Below are 22,792 nucleotides of genomic sequence, written 5' to 3'. Positions count from 1 at the left end.
AAAAAGGACTATCGTCAATAATTCCGAAGTTAAACGGGTACCGAAAATCGCCTAAAATTTAGACAAAATTCGAAAAAATTAAAAACTTAAACATTGGGTTTTGGGATTCAAGAGTCTTAGGAAAGTACAAAAACGTTGCAAAAATGGAAGAAATAAATTTTTGAAAGTTTTTGTGTCATTGAATTAAAAAAAAATTGAATAAGTATATTGAAAAAAAAAGCTTTCTTTCATTTCGTTGTCACAATAATTTAAAATTCGCTCAATAGAAAAAATAGTATTAAATACACGTGTTACAACCTCTCATTGTGTCCGAAATTTTTTACTTCCCCTAAACTCTGTCTCTGGCTGCACCACTGCTCCCGAGGTGCATATAATACAAGGTGTTCCATTTTTATTGTTACAAATTTAACCAGGTTATAGAATATTCAATTTTAAGATAAAAGTTTTCTATAAACATATATCGAAAAATTTTAAATAAGGGAGCCACATCTTTTAATGGATTTTTTCCAATATCTTAGAAACCATCGTGGATAAAATTACAAAATTTGGTACAACTAAATGAATTCGAAGATAAAATGTCGAAATTTTTACTCAGGGGCGTCCTAAACTGGGGAGTTTAGAGTAAAAAGTACCGTAACTATTTTGGCGGTTGGTTTTTGCCACTTTCAGCCACAAAATTCTAAATTTCATAGTTTTTCACAAAAAAATTCTTTTCGATAAAACTTACCGTTTTTGAGTAAAATCTGTTTACAATTTGTCTTACAGACCATAAAAAGGATAAATTTGTTTCTTGTTTCACGCAAATTAAATAAAATATGTTTATTTTTCTTCATTCTACGAAACTAGAGAAATGTTCGCTCACTGATTGAACAATAAGAACCTGGTTTAAGATTTTTTACAAAAACAATATAGGTACAACAAATTTCTTTTTTTCGCAAACCCATTATGTACTTTGTTTGCAGATTGCAGCAGATCCAAAAATGGAGTATCCGGATCAGTTCCGTTTTAGATTCAAATGGAGAAAAATTACATTTAATTCTGGATTTATTTGTTTTTGAGATCCGAGTATTGTTTACGTCAAATTCGAATCCAAATTTTGATTCGACTGAAACGTAGCACTAATGAATACCATTCCTTATACCTTTGCAAAAGTTAATTAATCAAGCTTGGGCAACTATGTGCTTCAAGTCTTATCTCTGACTCGAGTAATGTGCACAAGAACTGGATTTACTTTTTTTTGCAGATATGTCACGTGGAGAGTCGTGGTCAGGCCGCGTGTGCTGTCCCATCCCCCAAAGCAACAGCTGTCGACGGGCCTGCATTACGGCGACTTCCACCCAAGACCTGGCCCAAGGCTGTCGCCAAAGCGACGAAATTGAGTTTTTTCGTTGCTTAGATCGACAAAAAAGCGGTGAAGAGTGTTGCAGTAATGCAAGAAGTGACGATTGCCACCACGTCTGTCTTGAAATCTTCAGGAGTCGCTGGACGCCCAACCCCCCACTCCGACTCAAAGTCCAAGAAACATGCGAAGCCAACAGTCCGAAAGTTATGGAGTGTGTCAAGGATTTCATAAAAGTGACGCCAGCAAAAGATTTGCACAAAAGTAATAATTCTGTTCAAAAATATTAACATTGTAACAAAATCGTTTCCAGAGAAGCACTGCTGCGACATGTCCAACCAGAGCAAGTGCCGTGAAACTTGCAAAAAACTCCTCTCCATGAAAAACATCACGGTGCAGGAGAGCATAGATGGGTTACAGTTGGGTGGGTGTGGGTCACCCCTCCCACAGGAGTACTTTTGGTCGTGTTTCCTGAAATCGACTGAAACGGCTGAAACAGCCGTCGAAGTTTCAAGGATCGAAAGAGTTGGCATGGACTCGGCAAAATCGCATTGCTGCCCTCGAGCCGCAAGTCACTCCTGCCAAAAACTGTGCACCAAGACATTCACCAAATTCTGGTCCACGTCTTGGGACGAGTTTTACAACAGGTGTTTGACACAAGTGGCGGAGGAGAACTTGAGAAATTGCATAGATGAAGGTGGGTGTTGTGTCTCCTTTTTCTCAGTCTTTGAAAGTTTTTTTCCAGTTGACGAACCTTGCGAACTTGGTTGCGACGGCCTTAGTTTTTGCACGAATTTCAACAATCGGCCTACTGAACTCTTCCGGTCTTGTAACACTCAAGCCGACGAAGCGGCTCGGAATGATGTCTCCGTCTGGCAATTCCAGAATAAATTGACACTTCCTGGACTCATCCTCCCACTTAAGAACATCTCCCAGTGCTCCCCCAATGTCTGGAAAACTGTAGCGTGCACTCTCCAGATTAAACCCTGTTCGAGACACAGTCATGCCAACCAAATTTGTCGCGATGTTTGTCTGGATATCCTCTCGAAGTGTGTGGACTGGACCAGGATATCACCTGAACATTCGGCTGAAACGATTTGTGCCAGTTTATCACCAGAAGATCCCAATGTTTCCTGCATCCGCCTTCAAAACTTCTTATACCCAAGTGAGACAAGTATCGAGAGAATCAGCCAACAGGTTTTCTCTCCCTGTAAAGGCAATCCATGCGAACCTAACGAAGTTTGTCTCCTAAACCGGAACTGTATCCACGGTACCAACTGTCTCCCGTATAAGTGTGTCCCTGGATGCAAACTGGGCGAAGTCAGCGAGTACAAAGTACCACATGGTACCTACGTCTGGATTCCCAATGACAACAACAACAACCAACAGAGTTGCTTGAAGATTTGTAGATGCAACGCGGGGAAAATTGAAGAGTGCCAACCTCTATTATGCGTGAAACTTAAACCATGTCTCATGGGTACTGCCATGCATGGTACTTCGTTCAATATAGACTGCAAAACGTGTAGTTGTTTTGCTAGTGAGGATATTTGTAGTAAAAAACAGTGTGAAAGTACTGCCCTGACTGGGGAAAACACTGCGTACACCACTTTGCCTTGTAATTGTGTTCCACATTACGTCCCAGTGTGCGGCAAGGATGGTAACAATTACCCATCGGCCTGTTTAGCCAAGTAACACTCAACCATTCTTGTTTTTTCCATTTTTGACCCAAATTTTTGGTAGGTGCGCCGGTTTGACGGACTCTGAAATTGAACCAGCTCCATGTGAGGACCCATGCCGGTCCCATAGCTGTCCCATCGGCCACAAATGCGTCCCAAGACCCCAGATTTGTCTCTTCTCGCGCGAGCATCGCGATTGCAAACAATACGAATGCAGTAAGTCGATAAAAATATCAATTCTTGTGCTAATTTTTTCCCCAGTTAACGGTACTACCAACTGTCGCAACTTGCCCAAATCCCCCGTCTGCAGTACCAACAACACCGAATTCGAAAACTCCTGTCTTTTGGCCCACCACAACGCCAAATTGGCCTACCACGGGCCCTGTTTGCGTAACTGCCGCCACGAAGGAGTCGTTTGTGGCTTCAATGGTCGTACCTACATCTCCGAATGTGCCGCATGGGCCGATATGGTCTCCGTGGATTACGTGGGGCGGTGCAGAAGAGTGGGTTTGATTGGTACCACCAAGACCAAGAGGTGTCCCGACGTGAAATGCCAGGCTTTGCCCGACCCCAACTGTCTCGGAGTGACCCCTCCAGGGGCTTGTTGTCCCATTTGCGGTGGTACTCTGAACTTGCTCTACTCGCGACAGCAAATAAACCGGGCTTTGTATGCCCTCGACACCAACACCGATTCTTTGACTCTGAAAGCCATGTTGAAGGCTTTGGATCGGCAAATCCAAGTCGCTCAGTGTGTGCTTCGAGGGTATTTGACTGTCGAAATGGATATTTTCGTGACGGTGCAAACCACGGAGAAATACCCGTCGAAGCTCCAGCTCGAGGCTTGTGTGCAAGAAGCCGAGAAAATCGCAAGTTTGGTCAATATGCAAAGCCCGAGGATTGTCAGTGAAGTCACTCTGAGTTCGCTCACTTTAGCTAACATCATTCATGTGAATTCTGCGGCGAGTTTGGGTGCGTCACTGGTTTTCGTTGTTGTTTTGTTGAAACTGCTTTGAGCTGCAACCAAAAACTTTTGATCTCGCGTTGTTTTTAAAGAGGCCAAATATTATACCAAAGAAATACGACTGCGCTCTATTTTCGGGCGCTTTGACAATTAGGTATTTTTAGATCGTTACAAAGAAACTCGGGCGAAATTATGCAAAGACTTACACAAGTGCCAAATTGAGTTAGGATGGGCCAGTTTCTAGCAAATCTGTGATATGTACTATATTATGTAAATAACTTATGTTATTTTACGCCGTTAACAGAGCTGTAAATAACAAATGTAAATAGAAGAGATGATTTTATACTGCTTTGTTTATTTTAACAAATTTAAGACTTTGGCGATCAGTTACGGTTAAGTTTTATCTGCAATAACTTGAGTTTATTTCCTGTGTAATTTCATAACCAAATCATTTTGTAATTTATTGAAATACATTTTAAAATTAAACTGTCTTTTTTATTTTATTACAACAGCATGTTTTACTAGTTGCATACATTATTTGAGTCACGCCAATGAAAAAGTTATACCTAAGTACTTAGGTACAGTGATGGAGAGTCAATTTCATCCACCCAATTTCCCTGACAGATTAAAAGTGTAAATTAGTCTTTAGGACTTTAGGTTTTCCTGACCTTGTTTCAGACAAATGAGTTTGCGCAAGTTAAATAACAAAAATGTTTGTTAAAAAAATAATAAATGGCAACTGAAAGAAATAGCTTTGAGATAAGAAACAATGTCATTTTTAACAAGTATCAAGAACTATCGTTATTCAATTAACAAATTAATTGTCAATGTGACATAGTAATCAAATAAATAAAACCGCCAATGTAATAGGACTTAATAAGCAGGATTAAATTATTCCAAAATTAAAAGTCCAAAATCAAGAGAAAAATTACCTTTTCTTTCTACTGAGTTAGAGTAATGAAGTTTTAATTACAAATTAAGGCAAAAAATGTATTTCTTTTACAGTTATTTTGGCGTAAAATCAAAGATAAAAAATTTTCTCTCGTGGAAACTCAATCCGGGGACATACCTTCAGTATGTATGATAAGTTCAATAAGTTATTTTGATTTGTTGTCGTTTTTTCTCTAGTCGTCAGGATAAAAATTACAAAAACCGAAAGTGGGGTTAGTTGCATAAGGCCCGTTTTACATTTTTTTTGTCAGTGGAATAGCAAATTGTCCAAAATTTTGTGTCTGCAATTGTACTATCGCGGACAAATTACTTTGGTCGTCTGTATAATCTGTGTCAGTGTCACTTCAGTGACATAAAAAAAAATGTAAAGCAAGCATCAGGATGGTTAACCCACGGAATTCGAAAAATAAGAATCTTATTTTACGAATTCCGTGAGATAACCCTTTTTTTTTACTACCATTTCACTACTGTACAACTTGAGGTAAAAAATCACAATCATTAAGTCACTCGGTATAAATATTTCTTGAAACTTAAAATTACAAAATATTTTTATTAATACTTTAACTTGAAAAAAAGGGAAAAAAACACGACATGAATGTGCAGGGTGCCAACTAAAGCCGCTGTCAATTCATAGTAGCCATTTAATTTATTGAAAAGTTGTCAGCCCCTAGTTCGCCACCTCTATAGAGTGTAGGTTGTGTCTATGTTGGCAGCAGAAGTAACTAAATTGTGTCAGCATAAGATTTTTGTGAAGTATTCTAACCCGACTTTTTCAGAGATTTTAAAGTCGAATTTACACAACTCAATTTTTACAAATTTACACTGAGAAGTGGCCACTATGAATTGACCGCAACTTTAAAACTTTTACATGTATACTTACCGTAAAAAGTCGCGGTTTTTGTCCAACAATTATAATGTTTAAAGAATTATAAGAATATTTTTTCATAAAATATAAAAATATCTGAAGATAAGACTTTTACCTGGATCTGTATATTTTTGATGTGATAAGAAAATACGAAATTCTAATAAGAGTTTATTTAACAAAATACATAAATACATTTTCCAATAAGAATAATAATAATAATAATATAAATAGAATACTGTAAATTTTAGTGTTCCAAAAATACAATATCGTATCCGAATAGTAAAAGCCACATAACAAATATGATACAAAGGTTACAATAGTGCAGTAAAATAGACCATTACTCATCCCATATTTGCCTCAAACATCAAGTATCGTCGATACTTATTTACAAAATGCTCAAATTAGGCTTCCACCCCTAATTCGCCCCTATCTTACTTCAACCCAATGGACTTGGACAGCCGTTCATACACCGTCCAGGCCATCGCGGCCATCAGAGTCCTCCTCAGCATCCTCGGCACCATCCCTTTGAAGTACCCCCTAACCCCGTACTTCCCATGGACGTACACAACCACCGACCACAACCCATTGAACTTATTGGGGTAGAGCTGCATTTTTGTCTTCAAAACATCCGCCGGTTGGGTCACCACCGACGCTAGAACCCCTGCCGTGACCCCACAGGTGAAATGCGCCGGGGATGCCATCGACGAGTCCAGAATCTCCCTCGGGACTAGCAGCTTCGTCTGGGTGTAAAACATGAGATACAAGCCGGAGAATGGGGCGTCCCGGAAGAGAGTCGGGATGAGGCCGCAAGTCATCCCGCGGAGTCCCTCCGTTTTGTAGATTTCGCGAAGGGCGGAGGTGACACCGTTGTAGCCGTAGACACCGCTCTCGACACGGGTTTTCACCACGGTGATGGGGATTAGGGCTACGCCACTCATGCAGCGGGCCACCATCCCCAAAGCGACCGATTCAAGGGGGGATGGAGTCTTATCGGTGAAAAACTGCGTTTTGAGATAATCCAAAGAGCAGAAGTAGAGACCAACACCAGGAACGCAGCGAGTGATCGACTGGAAAAAGAGGGGGTTATCAGAAAGTGACAATTGGGGGTGATAAGAAACATACCGGTGTCATGCCACGCCACAAGCCACGGAAGTGCTCCTGTTGGAGGATGTTGACGAAGATGGTGACCATGCGGGCGCCCCCATGCTGTCCCCTAGAAAATAACAATTAAAATTCCACTACCAACGCTGCAAAATATCACTTACTGTAGTACGGGGGTGGGATTTTGTAGCCGGGTTTTGACCAAATCCAAGGGTTGGAACAAAATAGTGGAAAATGTGCCAGAGAAAGATCCAGCGAGGAAAGCTTTTACCAAAGGATACTGCAAGAAAAACAACTTGTTAATGACCTTGACTCAAGTCAAACATTTTACATTCGGTGATAATGTTACTTACACTAGAAACGATATCCATTTTTGGGTATTATACTGATAAGAGTTAGTCTTCGAGTCAGGAATTTAAGTACAAATTATCTGGGTTGCGTCCCTTACAAACCACGAGTCGTATCGGAATAATCAGAATAATAAATAGGGTTGACGCGGAATTTATCAGCAATGGTCATTTTATAGCGAAGGCTTGATAACTGCATGAAAATACTTCGAAAATGCACCCAAAAAATCACTTTAATACTCCGCTTCACGAGACATTTATTTAAAGACTGCTTAATTATCACTCGAACTCGGTATTTATATTCAAACGAAAGGTCAATCGGAGACCCCCAGTGAACCTTATTATCACTTTTTTTCCGGCATTGCGACCTATTTGTTATCGTCTACTTACATCTTGTAAAATTGTTTTTGTGCCATTGGGGGGCAAGATGTGACCCCCCGGCGGTTGGAAAATAACAGTAGTAACATCCTCTGCTTGCATTTCTGTACATTTTCAGGTGTGATCGCACATTTGCACACACGCATCTTATCTAATGATGATATGGTGCCGCTTTGAAGGTTAGATCAGGTGACAATGACATGGCTATTTTTTCACACGGGTATTATTGTTCGCTTGTAATTAGAGTAATTAACACAAAAAATTTATCCAGAGTTATTTAAATTTATGCCAATTTCAAATTTGAATTAAAACATATTTTTCAAGGTCATTAGTGTCACATCAATGACAAGTTGTACAGGTGCGAATGCCATTAGTACAAAATTGCGTTAGGCCGAAGGGTGTTATTACCCTCTCTTTTAATAGTAATTAATTAATTATTTATGTCTAGCAAAGATAAGAATAATTATAGATTCCCGAAAAATAAAAATTGCGACACCGTGCTTGTTTGTTCAAAGACATGTGTTATTTTTTACAGTCATCTCAGTTTCAATCCGTCTACTCCCCTGGGTGTAATTTGGACCTAGTTCGATAGTGTAAGTTGCTCTTTAAACAATCTCGTTTAAAGAACGAGTACGACTCACACTGGCCGGATATAGCCCAAATTACACCAGGGAGTTGACGTATTGCAACTGAGAAATCATATTTTTAAATTTGTTAGCCAAATTGATGACACAAATCCAACGTCCTTGTCTTAAATCTGGGTTAGTGACAATATTCTTTCTTTAAATAACACGTAAAAGGCTCATGCTTATCTAATGTTAAATGTCAGTGTTGTTGTTTCTCCAGGGGGTCTCTTATCACAATTCGGGGGCTAAGGGTCAAATCAACAGAAAACTTCACTGTTTCTATGCTATTTTGTTACGAGGGAACATTCAGACGTCACAAAAAATTGAAAAATTATAAAAATTGAAATAATAATCAAAATTGACGTCATTAATTATTTCCTCTGTTTTTTATTTATAATCAATAAAACTAATCAAATAAAAAGACTATTTTCGACAAAATGACAATTTTTGGTGGAAAATTTCTGTTTGTCATAATTTCGAAATAACATTGACAGATGCGTAAATAAGTTTAATGGAAAATAAATGAGACTAATTAACAACTTTGATAAAATTCTAATTTTGAATGAGGAAATCAAGTTGCGTGGGTGTCACGTGACAGTTTTGCTCTATTGCTATTTGACCAGAAGGCTGCAAGTCCCGCCCTACTCCTAAGTGACTAGATCAAAAGCTTACCTGTCTGTGGTCACTCATTTTGGGGAACAATTAACTAACAAAATAGCCGAACTGATTTGCAATAACGGTAGCCTCTTTATGTACGAACGTGGTGCGAATATAATATAAATCGTGTGAACTTTTTGACCCATTTCGAAAATTTTATCAAAAAAAATTATTTGTAAAATGTGTGAAAACAAGATTGTTTTATCTTATCCCGACAGGGGGTCCCGGGTCACGAAGGTTAATCTTTTGTTGCTAGATGATTCAATGGCGTTATCGCTGTTTGTTAAATCGATTTTTGTGGTGTGACTAAAATCGTCAAAACGGAAATTGATTTGGCAAAATGTTTACGCCAAGTGGTGCCAAAGGTCGGATTTTGCGAAATACACGCGTTCTAGAAAAAGGGAGCAAATAATTCAAAGCAGCGGTTAATAACATTTATTCTTATCATTTAATCATCATAATAACATAGTTGGACGTAATTTAGCTTCAACGGGTCATAATACAATAATCAAAAATGTGCAAATTTTGGACGGATATAAAATGCAACAACTATTATAAAAATTTAATTTTCTTAGATGAAGCGGTTACATTTTTTTTATTAAGCAAAAACAGGTCGTTTTCCGTGCACTACATTTCAGTAGGTAGGTATAAAATTACTTTAATATATTGCAATCGGTATTATTGTAATATTGTCACTATTTCTTGGTCTACAGTTGTTTCAGCATTGAATGGACTCTCACATTGAGCCGCTGCTCAAAATCGTAATCTTTATACTGAGCTATGCTTTGTAGTAACAATTTGCCTTCAGCTTTCGTCTGAAAAAAAAAAAAAACAATTACTAAAAATCAACCCCAAATTAATTATTACTTCGTTTGTTTTTATTAATAAAGCTCCTAATTCGTAATGTGAGAACGCAGAAATATGAGCATCAACAGCATTGTTCGGACACCCCTTCCTCAAGTTTAAACACAATCGAAAATTCTCAATCCCTGCCTCAAACTGCCTTTGGATGCAATGACAACACCCCAAAATCAACTTCGACAACGCCAACATTGGCTCCTCCCCATCCCCGACTTGTTCACAATCTAATAAAACAAACATTCAAGGGTGGAACTAAACCAAAGTTTTGCTACCTCGCTTAATTTGCTCGATATTCTGGGGCAAACAGCTGGGCAAAGCGTTCCACAAATACAGCATTTCGTAAACTAACAATTTCCAGAAAATTGGGGGCAAAATGGACAATTCGTCATCATCGGACGGACAACATTTGGCACGACGGGACAAAAACTCATCCAATTGGTTACCCTTAGTACCAAGGGTCACCCCCGTTTTAATTTCCTTAATGTTGGTCAAATTTGTTGAATTTTGACAAGAACCACAACAAATTCCAGCTAAATAACTGTAAAACGCGCGACTCCAACGACTCCAAGACTTCAAATAAGAGAAAGTGTTCTCGGCGTTGCAGTAATCTAATTGGATCAAATGACACCACCCGACTTCGTGAAGGGCCAAAATCTTGATTTCGCGTTGAGTTGCGTTTTCCACCGATGATTGAAACGACTTTAAAGCGTTTGGAATGTCACTCTGGGAAAAAAATTCAATTAAATTATTTTCCCCAAAACTAACTCACATTTAATCGATTGACTCGCCCTTTGAAAAATAGGAAAAGGGCACTTTGGCCGTACTCTTCCTCCGATTCTTGCAACAATTGAGTTGCTGCATTGACCCCAGCTTGGACATTACTACCATCAAGGGCATAAAACGGTCTAACTATTGTATGATACCACAGTAGAGATAAACTAGAACCAAAAAATTACTTTTAGTACCAAAATTGTGTCAACTGACGTTGCTAGAGGTGCCCTCATGTCAATCCCTTCTCTCGCATACATCAAACACGCAATTCCGTTTTGTCGGTTCCCACCAAAACCGAGAAAATTAGTGAGTCGGAGTAACGAAGGGGGTAGTAATGAAATACCCAATTGAAACAACCCATAACCGAACGAGACAGCCCCCATTAACCTCTCAATCGTCGCTTTATCGATTTGAGCACTTCTCCTGGAATTTCCAGCGTTAGAATTTTCCATTGATGGTGATTTTCCCTTACTCACAGTTTCTCTGTTGGCGAAAATAAGTGAAAAGTTGAAGTGAAATAAGCCAACGAGAGTGAACTGGTGAACCAATCGGTTTTGGTGTGTTTAGATAAAGCGCTATTGACCGAAAAAGATTTTTTGAGGAAGGAAATTGCAGACGCGTCTATGCTAGACCGACTGCAATTGTTTTTCATCGAATTGGGAGTGGAGGTACCGGAGGAGGACTCGGTTTGGGAGTGAGTGTGAGTGAGGATCGCGGATTGGGAGTAAGGGATTTTTTTGGTATACCCGTTTAAAGGATCGGATTTGCTCGCCTCGGAACCGGTTGGACTACACTCGGGACTCATTGGTTGCTCCACTACGGCTTCTACAAGAGTGAAAATTAAACCTGGAAGGACCGAGTGGAAAATACCTGGGAGTTGGGTGCCAATCTCGCCACCGAGTTCTTTATACAACTGGAGGATCTCCTGGTAGGTGCTCTGGTAGACCTTCCATGCCTTCCTCAACACCCACCCGCCCTTGAAATACCCCGAAATGTCCTGTTGGAGGAAGGTTAAAATCGCGAGACACACTTGAGAGTCCGCTAAAATAATCTGTGTCTCCAAATTCTCAGCCAATGAGCAATTATCACTCGAACCAAACGCTTTTTTCATCGATTTGAACCATCCAGTTTCAGAAGTGCACTTTCGTTCAATTTCTTTAAGCACTGAAGTTGCCAAATTAAGTTTATCGTCTTCGAAAGTCATTAAGGCATCCTGGAAAAGCTCCTAAACTTTTTCATTTGAACAATTTGAGTCTTTACCATGAACGCAGCAAAGGAATACCCTGCACACATCGGAAGACTCTCCGGAAACGACGAAAACAACTCTTGGGCTTCTTTCGCATTGTTGTTGATTAAGTAGTTGATTCCCCGCTTTGCCAGTACCCAATCAGGCACGTTGTCTTCGTTTTTTTCCGGAACGTTTGAAGCCATCTCTGCCTGATCTAGTGCGGCATTTTGGAGGGATGTTCACTTGAAATTTTGAGGGTGTTTTGACAGAAACGTCAGTGTGACACGATTCAAGGGTGTTCATTCATGGTTTACTACACCAGTATCGATTTTTTAATCTCGGGGGTGGTGGTGGGAATCAAGGTCAAGTTTCATATTTTTTTATTTAAATACATAATGTACATTATTTTACAAATTGGGGAATGCTAAATGAATTCAAGTCCTTCGTATTTCAAGTCGGCTATGTGGAGATCGTCAAGAAGGACTTCGCCGTGGATTGTGAAGCTGGTAATGTAGGTCGCTGTTTTACCGTCAACTTCTTCACTTCTTAATGCTACGATGACTTGATCTTGGGACGATGGGAGGAATTTAAAACTTGAAAAGCCTCTTGTGGGTTTCGAATTCAAAATCTGGAACCACAATTATTAAAAAAATAAAACAAAGGAATTGTGAAAATTACTTGTGTCTTTTTAACGTCGTAGAGATCCTCGTCAGTACTTATCAAAACTGAACAACCTCTATGTTCATCTAATGATTCGTTGTATTGCTCTTTACTACACCGTCTAGGTAAAAAAAACCAACGTCGGTGGACGTCAGACCAAACTCCACTTTCATGGATCATGTAACCAGGCCAATAAATACCCAAAACTTCACGAATTCGTTTATATTCATTGACCCAACTCAAATGACTAACCTAAAACCTAGAATTAGGTTCGTTCAATAACGCAAAAAAAACGACTTACTTGGCCTTTAGTGGTTATAGCCTTAACATACATGGGATTATTAGTTTCAAAAGCACCGCTAGGAGTCGTCCATTCTTTTCCCATTGACCCCACATACAAAATCTCGTCTTTTACAGTGGCCCATTCTGACTTAAACCCCTTTGATGTCCTGTAAAAAATCAAGTAGGATTTGTCCATGTTTTTGCCCACTTCACCTTCCATCCCCGTCCATTAGAAGAAGCCACGGAATGGCTTTATCATTTATAATTTCGTAAACAAGTCCTGTTCTGTCCTCAAACGTGAGGAGTCTTCCATCAAAAACCACCAATTCGGACAATTCCATTCCTCTCCCTTTTGAAGCATAACTCGTGGTTAATTTTACGGGACTTGTGCGGTCCCATGTGACCACAACCGTCCGTCTAGTGGGACTATAACTCAAATAGCCTTTCATAAAGTAGGAAAACCAGACGTTCTTTTCTGCTGGACTTTTAGAATTTGTGTCTAAATCAGCAATAACACCTATCCGAAACGTATGCATTGAATTAGTTTTAATGGGACTAGTTAGCGGATAAGTGTAGTTGTAAGTACTACTTCTGAGTACGCTACCGGAACTGCCCCCCTTTCTGGGAAACATGTACAAGAGTATTAAAGCAAAAAGGCCGATGAAGGCTACGATTGAAATAAATTGAGTTTGACCACGTATGGTCCGATTGACTATCCTATAAGCAGGTTGCGACCTTAAAGCTTTTCTCCAATCTCTTGAATTGGCCATTTCTTCGTCAGATAACAGGTGCATACGAAGGTGATTTGGTTCCATGAGTTTGGTACTTGAAATTATCACAAATGAGGCTGGACTGGACTAATTAATCTTACACGTAGCATTATCACATTAATTCCTTAATACTTAAATTTTAAAATATTGCTACTTAACCTAAATATGTCAACTTGACACTTTGGTGAGGTGGCAACACAGGTTGGCACCCCTTTCAGGAGAAAATCGGGAAAAATAATTACTTTTTTAATGCAATAATCCCAGTCACCATAGAATTTACATATGTTTTACTTTACATTTGTATGTTTAAAATTTTTTAAGTTCCCAAAAGAGTTAAAGTGGGTACCAACCCCGTATGTAAAAAACTTCTAAAAGCCAGACTGTCAACAATATTGGCACCCCTCTTGGGGAAGATTCGGGAAAAATAATTAATTTAGTGTAATAGTCCTAGTTAAGATATTATTTATGTATGTTTTACGCCATAATTGTTAATTAATTGTGTGTTAAGTTTTTCTTAAGTGCCTAAATGTGTTTGAGTGGGTACCAACCCCGCATGTAAAAACTCTCTAGCGTCAGACTGTCAACAACTGTGTGAAAATGGCTGTGTTAGCGGCAGCTCAGCTTCTAGACGAGTTAATGGGGCGAAATCGCAACGTGGCCCCTAACGAAAAGGTCAAAGAATTGAATTGGGAGGACCCGGAAGTGAGTTTTATCAAATTTAGCCTTTTTAACAAACCTAACCTCACACTTCCAGTACTGTAAATATTTCATGGTAAAATTCTGCCCTCACGACTTATTTGTGAATACTCGAGCCGATTTGGGCGCCTGTTCGAAAGTGCACGATGAGGAAATCCGTAAAATGTTCCAACAAGCGAAACCGCATCGCAAAATCCACTACCAGGAAGAATTTATCAGATTTTGCTCTTCTATGATAAATGAAGTTGAACGTAAAATACAAAAGGGCAAAATGCGACTAGCCTTGAGCGGTAAAACTGAGTTGCCGTCGATATCGCCAGCACAGTCTCAGAAAAACCAGGAACAGATTAAAATCCTAAATGAGCGAATTAATGGCCTGGAGGCTGAGGCAGAGCAAGCTGGGACTGACGGTAACGTCGAGCAGGCACAAGGCTTGATGAAACTGTGCGACCAGTTGAAAGAAGAGCGCGATTCGTTGCGAAAACAAATCGAAAATGGGTATTTAAACGAATTTTTGTCGATTTTTGTATTTAGGCTTGTTTTAGGCATTGGAACGCCACAGCTGAGTTGGCGGCGGCCCAAGAGAAACAAATGGAAGTGTGTCAAGTCTGTGGGGCGTTTCTCATCGTCGGGGACGCCCAACAAAGGATAGATGACCATTTAATGGGCAAACAACACGTGGGTTTTGCACGTTTGAAATCCGCTCTGGAGGAAATCACAGCTGTGGTCCAAGCCGCTAAAGAGGAGCGCCGCTCCGGCCGGAGTAGCCGTGAATCCGAGCGTGAGCGCGAACGAGACAGAGATAGGGAGAAACGACGTGAATTGGAACATAGTCGCTCAGAACATAGGTATAAATCATTTAAACGAAACACAGGTGTTAATAAATTTTGACAGGTCGGATAAAGACAAGGAAAAGGAGAGGAGAGATAAGGAGAAGGAACGAGAAAAGGAACGGAAAGAAAGGAGAGATAGAGAGGCACACAGGACGAAAGAGAGAGAACGCGAAAGGGAGAAGGAGAGGGAAAGAGACCGGAAACATCGGGATTCCGGTGGGACTTCAAATCGAATTTTTTTTTTTTTTGAGATGTAGTGTTTTGTTTTTTAGGGAGGAGTCGTCACCACCAATACAGACGCTGATTGGTTTTCTCTTAGACCAGTAAGATCAAGCAATCCAGGTAGGTGGCTTTCTAGGGTTTTTTAAATTTTTCTTTCAGCTCCACAGGTTAGTGATTGCATAAGTGACCTTATTTTTTGTTTTAAAAAATTATAACTTGCGAATCGAACAAAATTTGTGGAATTCTTTAATTTTATAAGAATTTCACTAAATACAACAATTGGATAATAAAATTAATAATTGTGTAATAAACATAAATCGTCCAATTGTTGTTTTTGCTTTGGCGGTGTTTTTAATGCGAGAGGCAGGAAACGGTTGACTCCATTTTTGTTTCTTATAAGTTTTCAGCTGTATTCAGGTATCGATCGAGATGGTGTCGCCACTTGGTCGCACTCACACATTCGGTTGTTTTTGTACTTACCTGACATTTTAAAAGAGGTATTTATACATTGCACATAGGAGTATTGCTCCATGCGACGTCGGTTTTATCCTTGTTCGAAAAAAAAAAATTGGTAGATGCTGAAAATGGGGCTAAAATCCGACGTTCGCTGTATTAGTTCAAATAACGCCGTTGTACTCGAGGTATTTATCACGTGTTTGGAGGAAAAGTCTTTAATTTACATAGAATTGATGTTTGATGGTTGTGTTAGAGACATTTCGTCCGAATTAGTCGGTCAAATCATGAAAAAAAACGCCCCCTGTATAGTATCAGCGTCTCATCACTGGTCTGGATTTTTGCAGTTGGCTACAAACAGGTGAGGTGTCGAGGTCTCCGACTGGCGTTTGGTCTTCTGTGCAATGAGGTGATGATTGTGTTTCCATTACATTAAATTATTTTCCCGTTCCAAATGGAAGCACAGTTTTTTATACTCTTGTAAATTATTATAGGATAGGTTATGTTAATTGTGACAATTTACAAATAAAATTAGCAATACTGTTACCACTGTTTTCTTTTCAAACCTAAAACGAGTGAAGTAAGCCGTTTTTTAATGTTTTATTCTCAGTTTAAAGTTACTAAATACAATAATTTACATGAGTTTCGGTTAAAACTGATCATTAAAAATAGAAACAAAGACAGTTCTGCTATAGACAGAAAGGCACGGATAGAAGAAATGATCTAGGAAAGCACCTACGAGGGGAAATTCGTTGAATTTCTCCAAGTTTCAGCAAATTTCCCTGTAGAAATTCAATTCGGAAATGTCTAATCTAAAAGGGGGACCAAAAATATCACAGACTGCCCCAAATTTCAACTTGTAACTAGAAAAACCGACACTAATCAAGCTCGAATTAGATTTTGATTAGGGTCGGTTTTCAATAAAAAAACTTGTAACAAAAAATAACATCACACGAACTATGTTTTTTTTTTAATTACATTGTTTTAAGTTGAGTTGTTTATTTACTCCTATGAGAAGCTCCTGGAAGGCGAAGTTGAGATTGTCGATTTAAAAGTTGTTTCCCACAAATTATTGCCCCATAGAAACACTGAATCTCGAAACTATGACACAAAATTGACTAGTTTAAGCAGATTTTGATTTTTCTATGGTTTAATTACAATAATTAGTTATTATCCGAAGTTTCAGTGCGAGTATTTAACATTGAAACTGTCTAATTACATGCCCGGTTTAATGGAGAGTAATTTACTCTACTTTTAATCTATCTAATAGTTTACGTTACTGTTTTAATCTAGTCGTTTAGTTGTTTCGATTAAGTAGCCGGGCGGCCATTTTGTGTCGACGGCAAGATGGCCGCCCGCTCTTTACTCTAGTTTAGCTAAACACAAGTCGGGTGGCTTTGAAATAATACAAGGTGTCAACGAAACGGGCCACCCGAGAACTAATCCTAATGATTCGTAAGCACCAAATCTATACTAATTGTATTTTGCAAAGACCCTGTATATTGTATCTGATATTGGAGTCGCTAGAGACGAGACTTTCTGCCAAATGTGTGACATTTTTAGTTTGATTTTTTTAAAATTATTTTCACAATTCCTACCACGTTTCAACAAGTGTACAAAATACTAAACCATTGACTACAGATATGTAAAAATAAAACCATAGGCTAGAAAACCGACTTTTTACACATGCTATTTACAGATATAAAAATAGGTAACTAGGGAAGAATCACACGAATTATCAAAAAACTAACACTGATTTTCGTTTTCACTGTCTGTTTTTTCTCGTTGTTCGTCCACTAAGTTCTCTTCACTACCGTGTGTTGTAACATCGAAAATGTCAAACTCGTTGAACTCTTTGAAATTTTCGTCGAGTTTTCTTCGTTCGGTGATAATCCTTTGAACGCTTTCCTGGCTATCGTGTTTCGGTAATTTCAATTCCTTTTCTTCGGTTTTATTGACTTCGACTTGAATTGGGGGCACTTGCAAAAATGGCGTTTCTTCCGTTATCTCCATTGATAATTGTTTCGTAAATAGGTGTTTGGTACTTCCGTAAAATTTCGGTTTGGGGTCTACCGGAAGTGACAATCGATTGTTTTCGTTTGTTTCGTTGATTCTCTTCAAAGGAAATCGTTCTTCCGTTTTTGGGACTCTTAATAATGTCTCGGTTTGGTTCAAAGATATGATTTCGTCTAGATTTGTTTGCATTTGTTGTCTATGATTTTTCTCCACTCCCTCACACTTGTACTCCTGGATGCTATAAATATCCGAAAGCGACTCATCTATATTCCTAATATCGTCCAAATTGAGTAAAGTGATTGGTTGGTGGCTGTGTAAAGTCTGTCTTCTCGTCTGCGTAAACGACGGTTTCCGCTCTAGAGTCACTTTACTCCCCGGAGGATTGTAAGTGAAATTCGATGGCAGTGACAGTACTTTAGTGAGTGGTTTACGCTGTCTTTGACACTCCTGATCCATCTGAAGTGCCAGACACAACTCCCTTTTCTCCTCCATCTCCTGTTTCTCCTGAAATTCCCTCTCAATCTGATTGTCCAAATCCTGCTCGTCCTCCAAATGTTTATGACTCTCCTCCAAATGTTTCATCAAAACCTACGCAAGAATTAACCCAAATCGATCCAAAAACACCCACTTACCGCAACCACGACATTAACCAACACGAATTGCGCCATTAGGACGAAAATTACGAAGAAAATTGGGGCGATTATTTTGGAAACGCAACAATTGGTCACGCATTCGGCCGCTTTATCACAGTTTTCGTCACTGAGAGTGTCCTTCATAATGCCGTTCCAGTTGTCACCAGTGGCCACGCGGAATAACGTCAGAAAGGCCATACCGAAGTTTTCGAAGTGGGCGTGCTCTCCAAGACCTGGGGAATTTTCTACATGATTTTAATAAATTAGAAATACCAACCTTGGCAGTTGTTCTTCTTGCAGTCCAACCGGCCAAAAAGTTCAACTCCAAGGGCGGCAAAAATGAAAAACAGGAGAAAAAACAATAGGCCTAAATTGCCAACTTGGGGAAGGGCTTGCATGACGGTGTCGAGTAGTGCCCTAATCCCTTTTGCCATTTTAAGGAGTTTCAGAACTCGGGCTATTCGCATGACTCGCATCACTCGTAAAACAGTTGGGTTTATAGGGATTATGTTTGATTTTAATTCCTCTAAAACGATCCCAACTACTGACAAAATAACAATGACAATGTCCAGGATGTTCCATCTGTCTTTAATGTAGAGCACTGAACCCAAAGCGATGATTTTCATGGTACTTTCAAGGATAAACACCGCAGTGAAGAAGTAGTTGAAGATTTTTAGTACGTAGCTGAGGATGGGTGGCATTCTGTAGCTTTCGGTGGCCATTGTGACGACATTTAACCCAATGACGGCAGCAATAGCCAAATCGAAGTACTTGGAAGTTACCACGTTGTGAATGAAGAGTCTCCAAGGGGCGTAGTTGATGTAATAAGGAGGTTCATTCATTTCTGAAATTTGAGAATTATGCGTTCGCAAACACCACCCAAAATCCCTTACTTCGTCTCCTTTTTTCCAACTGGAGTGCCCTTTTGGCCGCTCTTCTAACCCTTTCCTCCTTCTCTTGTTCCTCTCTGCACCTATGAAAATTCTCCACAACCACCCCAACAAACATATTGAGTACAAAAAACCCCACTAGGAGTATAAACGAGATGAAATACAACAACCTCCATTCCGAGTAGTTCACAATGGGTTGCTGGTCAAGTCCAACCGCATCCAACCCATTGTACATGATGTTTACCCAACCATCGCGCGAACTCAACACGAAAAGTGACATTAGGGCTTGTCCCAAATCATCGAAGTTGTATTTCTGGTTCGCCCATTGGTACTTCCGGCTATCACAGTCGTTTCTGGTCACTATACCGGTCAAATTCTCCCCCACGCAATGGTAGAAGGAACCTTTGAACAGTTGTACACCCAAAATCCCGAAAATGATGAAAAAAGTACAACAAATAAGGACAATGTTTCCGATGGGTCGCAATGACGATAGCAGCGTTTGGACGACGAGTTTGAGTCCTGGCGCCCGGTTTATGACCCGTAAGGGGCGCAGGGAGCGCAAGAGGCGGAAAACACGCAAAATGCCGAAAATTCGGGGGCTGTTGGAACGGATCAGAGACATTAGTAAGTCGACGATTGATATGATGACGAGGGAGCCGTCCATGATGTTCCAGCCGGAGGTGAAGTACGCGTTGGGGCCGTAACACATCCCCGAAGCGACGACCTAAGTGTGGTGAGACTTATTTTCAAATTTTTTAATTAGTTTTTTTTTTACCTTGACAAACATTTCGATGGTGAAAACTACAGTAAAAATATAGTTACAAGTCGAGAGAAAAAACCGTTCGTTACTATCGGGCGGAATGTTGGGTCTTTCCATGGCAAGGGTGATGCAATTCATAGCGATGAAAAGTAAAATGGTATTGTCGAACCACTTTTGATTGACGAACCAATAGCACCATTGTCGGAACCTACAAGCAATCAAATACAATTCTTGTGTGTTTCCCCTGGTTTGGGTACCTGTTCTCGTGTGGGAATATATACAAGGAGAAGTCCTCGCGTTCCTTGAGACACCCTGTGGGTTCACATATCCGTATCAATTTTTTCAAGCCGGTTATCCTGGTTGGTTCTTCGCTGGGAATGCAGTCCTCCATCTTGATTTTGGGGAGGGTCCGTTCTGGGAGAGACTTATCGTTGAGACTGTTGACCGATTTCGGTTCATTCTGAGTGGATTTCCTCGATAGAGTCGGACTGCTACATTTGTTGATCTGTGTGTTAATTTTCGATTGGGTTATGGTCGACGTGACTAAAGAATTGTGACGTGTTAAGGTGGGTGCGGTGGTTACCTACAAGACGTTTTTTAGTCTCCTATCACTCGTGGTTTGGTGGTTTTACTTGTGAAACAGAGCTGTAAGTGTTTGATCTACATCTAATGGAGTTTTGGGGACTTAACCCTTTGGCACTCCGGTTGTTTGGAGCATCTCGTTGGGTATCGTTTTGGATTCGAATGGATGATTGTAAAAGCGAGTCGTTGCGCAAACTAGCCTGAAAGCAGACGTGCCAAAAGCAAGCTCGCGATTGTGAAACTAGAAAAAGTCGGTTCTTTTTCTATCTGCATTTTCATGAATTTACCCACTTAATGTACAATAATAAACTATTTTGAAGCTTTAAAGAGTTTGAATTGTTTTTATTACAAAATACAAAAAAGTATAAAATTCGCTTGAGGAGAAACTTTACAACTCTTTTATATTAACAATGATTGGAGTAGCTTACCTTTCTAAAAAAAGAGCATGTAAAACGTTTAAAAAATCTTTTAGACAGTTAACCGGATATGTAATGTCTTTAAGTATTCTTATGTTGTTATACAAGGTGCGCCAGAACTCGCGCCCCAGAGAAAATTTTCAACTAAGGTAAGATAGCAGGAACATGAAAAAAATGTTTAAAAAAATTCTATTTTTATTCATATCTATTTAATGACACTGTTGATCTTGTATATGTTTTTTTACAATTATTTAGTAAAGGGACAAAAATTTTGCCAATAAAAGCCACAAATAATATTGAACAGAGTTATAATTTAAGATGCAGCTTCCTTGTTTCCTCTTTTAATAGCCTATAGCAAAAAAAAACTTGGAAAATTATTTTTCCAACAGAAATAAATACAGTCAAAGTGCAAACTTTAAACATTTTTTCCATGTTCCTGGTATCTTACCTTATATAGCATTTTTCTCTGGGGCGTGAGTTCTGGCGCACCTGTATATTATATATCTTATATTGTATGAAATAAACAATAAAAAAGTAACAAAAAAAGAATATCATAAAAACAGAAAGACTAATAATATACAGGATGCGCCAGAACTTGCGCCCCAGAGAAAATTTTCAAGTAAGGTAAGATACCAGAAACATAAAAAAAATGTTTAAAAAATTCTATCTGTCAAAAAATTTTGGCATTTATTTTTTGACATTTGACATTTTTTTATATCTATTTAATGATACTGATGATCTTGTATATGTTTTTATACAATTACTTCGTAAAGAGACAAAAATTTTGCCAATAAGAGCCACAAATAACATTGGACAGAGTTACAATTTAAGATACAGCTTCCTTGTTTCCTCTTTTAATAGCCTATAGCAAAAAAACTTGGAAAATTATTTTTCCAACAGAAATAAATAGAGTTAAAGAGCAAACTTTAAACCCTCATTCATAACTTCGAAATTTTTATAGATAAAATTTTTTTAACATTTTTTCTATGTTCCTGGTATCTTACCTTATATGGCATTTTTCTCTGGGGCGCGAGTTCTGGCGCATCCTGTATACACATCCCTTTTTTTTGTAAACGCATTTTTTTAACTGTTTAAAGATACACAGGTCGCCAAAATTAACCGGACAACTAAAATTTTGCGATTATTTACATTGCAATATTTTTGTTATTTTTTGTCGTATTTCGACGAATTTTTTTTCGACTTAAAGAACGAATTGCAAAATATTGTAATTTAATTCAATAACATTTCAAGTTTTGTCTTGTTAATGTTATACCTAAAAACGAGAGCACTGTTTTTTTACTTTTTTTTGATACTGAGCTGTAGTGTGCAACAGAGAATTAATTAAGTTTTTATTTATTTCAGATTATTGCCCGTTCTTTTATACATGAGGACCAATTTGTTTCAAAATTTTATCTTCTGGTGCCTCAGAGATATAAAGCATTGAAACAGACGTTGCTTTTCTAATGTTACTAAATATTCGTTCAGAAAGTAGGCTACATAAAAATATAATTAAACGGAAAATTATTGCTTATGTCACCAAAAGAGCACAATTACGTCTTTGAACACAAAAAATCTGAAAAACTTGCAACAAGACTTACAACAAGTAAGTAAAACGGTTAATTATTGGAAGCTTCCATTCGCCTATTTTGACGTTTTGGCACATTCGACCTATTTAATACGAACATTCATTGAAATCGGAAATGTTATGCTTTTTTTGAAAGTTTATATCTCTCATGTCTCAAAAATTAAAATTATGGAAAATGTGGTACATAATTCAGAAAAGAATGGACAATAATCTGAAATCAGCAAAAACTTATTA

The 22,792-nt window shown here is 38.8% G+C and overlaps 6 protein-coding genes across 12 annotated transcripts in view; 2 read left to right on the top strand and 4 right to left on the bottom strand.

The window, feature by feature from the left end:
• Positions 1 to 4,457, top strand: part of LOC123003980 (reversion-inducing cysteine-rich protein with Kazal motifs) — a 23,782-nt gene extending 19,325 nt beyond the window's left edge. Inside the window, exons 5-9 of the mRNA XM_044397072.1 lie at positions 1,244 to 1,603; positions 1,653 to 2,036; positions 2,085 to 3,027; positions 3,080 to 3,231; positions 3,277 to 4,457. Coding sequence (XP_044253007.1) covers positions 1,244 to 1,603; positions 1,653 to 2,036; positions 2,085 to 3,027; positions 3,080 to 3,231; positions 3,277 to 4,028 — 2,591 coding nt within the window. The 3' untranslated portion in view covers positions 4,029 to 4,457. The remainder of the gene's footprint in view (positions 1 to 1,243; positions 1,604 to 1,652; positions 2,037 to 2,084; positions 3,028 to 3,079; positions 3,232 to 3,276) is intronic.
• Positions 4,458 to 5,947: 1,490 nt separating this feature from the next.
• On the bottom strand, positions 5,948 to 7,980 carry LOC123003553 (mitochondrial glycine transporter A-like). Of its 2 annotated transcripts, none has more exons than XM_044396369.1 (4): positions 7,631 to 7,980; positions 7,058 to 7,173; positions 6,915 to 7,005; positions 5,948 to 6,859 (listed from the first exon to the last, which is right to left on the bottom strand). In XM_044396369.1, exons 1-4 carry the CDS (start codon positions 7,718 to 7,720, stop codon positions 6,224 to 6,226), a joined length of 933 nt encoding a protein of 310 aa, XP_044252304.1. In that variant the 5' UTR covers positions 7,721 to 7,980; the 3' UTR covers positions 5,948 to 6,223. The 2 variants fall into 2 exon arrangements, with proteins under 2 accessions (XP_044252304.1, XP_044252305.1); XM_044396370.1 differs by lacking the exon at positions 7,631 to 7,980 and adding an exon at positions 7,247 to 7,528.
• Positions 7,981 to 9,449: 1,469 nt separating this feature from the next.
• LOC123003984 (tetratricopeptide repeat protein 39C-like) lies at positions 9,450 to 12,070 on the bottom strand. 4 transcript variants are annotated; one of them, XM_044397079.1, is made up of 8 exons: positions 11,794 to 12,070; positions 11,404 to 11,746; positions 11,010 to 11,358; positions 10,747 to 10,956; positions 10,532 to 10,700; positions 10,035 to 10,485; positions 9,769 to 9,986; positions 9,450 to 9,716 (listed from the first exon to the last, which is right to left on the bottom strand). In XM_044397079.1, exons 1-8 carry the CDS (start codon positions 11,962 to 11,964, stop codon positions 9,609 to 9,611), a joined length of 2,019 nt encoding a protein of 672 aa, XP_044253014.1. In that variant the 5' UTR covers positions 11,965 to 12,070; the 3' UTR covers positions 9,450 to 9,608. The 4 variants fall into 4 exon arrangements, with proteins under 4 accessions (XP_044253014.1, XP_044253015.1, XP_044253016.1 ...); XM_044397080.1 differs by having other exon boundaries at positions 11,280 to 11,358; XM_044397081.1 differs by having other exon boundaries at positions 11,404 to 11,724; positions 11,794 to 11,935.
• Positions 12,071 to 12,124: 54 nt separating this feature from the next.
• LOC123003986 (apyrase) lies at positions 12,125 to 13,784 on the bottom strand. Its single transcript, XM_044397083.1, has 4 exons — positions 12,917 to 13,784; positions 12,723 to 12,870; positions 12,440 to 12,673; positions 12,125 to 12,389 (listed from the first exon to the last, which is right to left on the bottom strand). Exons 1-4 carry the CDS (start codon positions 13,516 to 13,518, stop codon positions 12,186 to 12,188), a joined length of 1,188 nt encoding a protein of 395 aa, XP_044253018.1. The 5' UTR covers positions 13,519 to 13,784; the 3' UTR covers positions 12,125 to 12,185.
• A 67-nt stretch (positions 13,785 to 13,851) lies between these two features.
• Positions 13,852 to 16,223, top strand: LOC123003987 (luc7-like protein 3). 2 transcript variants are annotated; one of them, XM_044397086.1, is made up of 6 exons: positions 13,852 to 14,175; positions 14,228 to 14,667; positions 14,715 to 15,017; positions 15,064 to 15,218; positions 15,275 to 15,344; positions 16,025 to 16,223. In XM_044397086.1, the coding sequence occupies exons 1-5, from the start codon at positions 14,071 to 14,073 to the stop codon at positions 15,304 to 15,306; spliced, it is 1,035 nt and encodes a 344-aa protein (XP_044253021.1). In that variant the 5' UTR covers positions 13,852 to 14,070; the 3' UTR covers positions 15,307 to 15,344; positions 16,025 to 16,223. The 2 variants fall into 2 exon arrangements, with proteins under 2 accessions (XP_044253021.1, XP_044253020.1); XM_044397085.1 differs by having other exon boundaries at positions 15,275 to 16,223.
• A 35-nt stretch (positions 16,224 to 16,258) lies between these two features.
• Positions 16,259 to 22,792, bottom strand: part of LOC123003983 (voltage-dependent T-type calcium channel subunit alpha-1G-like) — a 31,841-nt gene continuing 25,307 nt past the window's right edge. For both annotated transcript variants that reach the window (XM_044397078.1, XM_044397077.1), the window contains exons 16-22: positions 20,608 to 20,757; positions 20,233 to 20,558; positions 19,991 to 20,183; positions 19,219 to 19,939; positions 18,603 to 19,169; positions 18,326 to 18,558; positions 16,259 to 18,281 (exon numbers count right to left, since the gene is read on the bottom strand). In XM_044397078.1, the coding sequence (XP_044253013.1) occupies positions 17,424 to 18,281; positions 18,326 to 18,558; positions 18,603 to 19,169; positions 19,219 to 19,939; positions 19,991 to 20,183; positions 20,233 to 20,558; positions 20,608 to 20,757 (3,048 nt within the window). In that variant the 3' untranslated portion in view covers positions 16,259 to 17,423. The remainder of the gene's footprint in view (positions 18,282 to 18,325; positions 18,559 to 18,602; positions 19,170 to 19,218; positions 19,940 to 19,990; positions 20,184 to 20,232; positions 20,559 to 20,607; positions 20,758 to 22,792) is intronic.

The sequence above is a fragment of the Tribolium madens genome, unplaced genomic scaffold (assembly GCF_015345945.1).
Source record: "Tribolium madens isolate multiple individuals breed KSU strain unplaced genomic scaffold, Tmad_KSU_1.1 Scaffold_1;HRSCAF=32;Tcas5.2_LG8, whole genome shotgun sequence".
Lineage (NCBI taxonomy): Eukaryota > Metazoa > Arthropoda > Insecta > Coleoptera > Tenebrionidae > Tribolium > Tribolium madens.
This window is presented reverse-complemented; position numbering and strand designations above follow the sequence as displayed.

Coding starts and splice junctions, on each gene's coding strand:
- LOC123003553 (XM_044396369.1), bottom strand. CDS start 7,720: ATGCAAGCAGAGGATGTTACTACTGTTATTTTCCAACCGCCGGGGGGT. Junction 7,174..7,630: donor CAAAAACAATTTTACAAGAT/GTAAGTAGACGA, acceptor TTTTTCTTGCAG/TATCCTTTGGTAAAAGCTTT. Junction 6,860..6,914: donor TGTGGCGTGGCATGACACCG/GTATGTTTCTTA, acceptor CTCTTTTTCCAG/TCGATCACTCGCTGCGTTCC.
- LOC123003984 (XM_044397079.1), bottom strand. CDS start 11,964: ATGGCTTCAAACGTTCCGGAAAAAAACGAAGACAACGTGCCTGATTGG. Junction 11,747..11,793: donor ATTCCTTTGCTGCGTTCATG/GTAAAGACTCAA, acceptor GAGCTTTTCCAG/GATGCCTTAATGACTTTCGA. Junction 10,957..11,009: donor TTTTCGCCAACAGAGAAACT/GTGAGTAAGGGA, acceptor TGGAAATTCCAG/GAGAAGTGCTCAAATCGATA.
- LOC123003986 (XM_044397083.1), bottom strand. CDS start 13,518: ATGGAACCAAATCACCTTCGTATGCACCTGTTATCTGACGAAGAAATG. Junction 12,871..12,916: donor CTAATGGACGGGGATGGAAG/GTGAAGTGGGCA, acceptor GATTTTTTACAG/GACATCAAAGGGGTTTAAGT. Junction 12,674..12,722: donor CTATAACCACTAAAGGCCAA/GTAAGTCGTTTT, acceptor TCTAGGTTTTAG/GTTAGTCATTTGAGTTGGGT.
- LOC123003987 (XM_044397086.1), top strand. CDS start 14,071: ATGGCTGTGTTAGCGGCAGCTCAGCTTCTAGACGAGTTAATGGGGCGA. Junction 14,176..14,227: donor TGAATTGGGAGGACCCGGAA/GTGAGTTTTATC, acceptor TCACACTTCCAG/TACTGTAAATATTTCATGGT. Junction 14,668..14,714: donor CGAAAACAAATCGAAAATGG/GTATTTAAACGA, acceptor GGCTTGTTTTAG/GCATTGGAACGCCACAGCTG.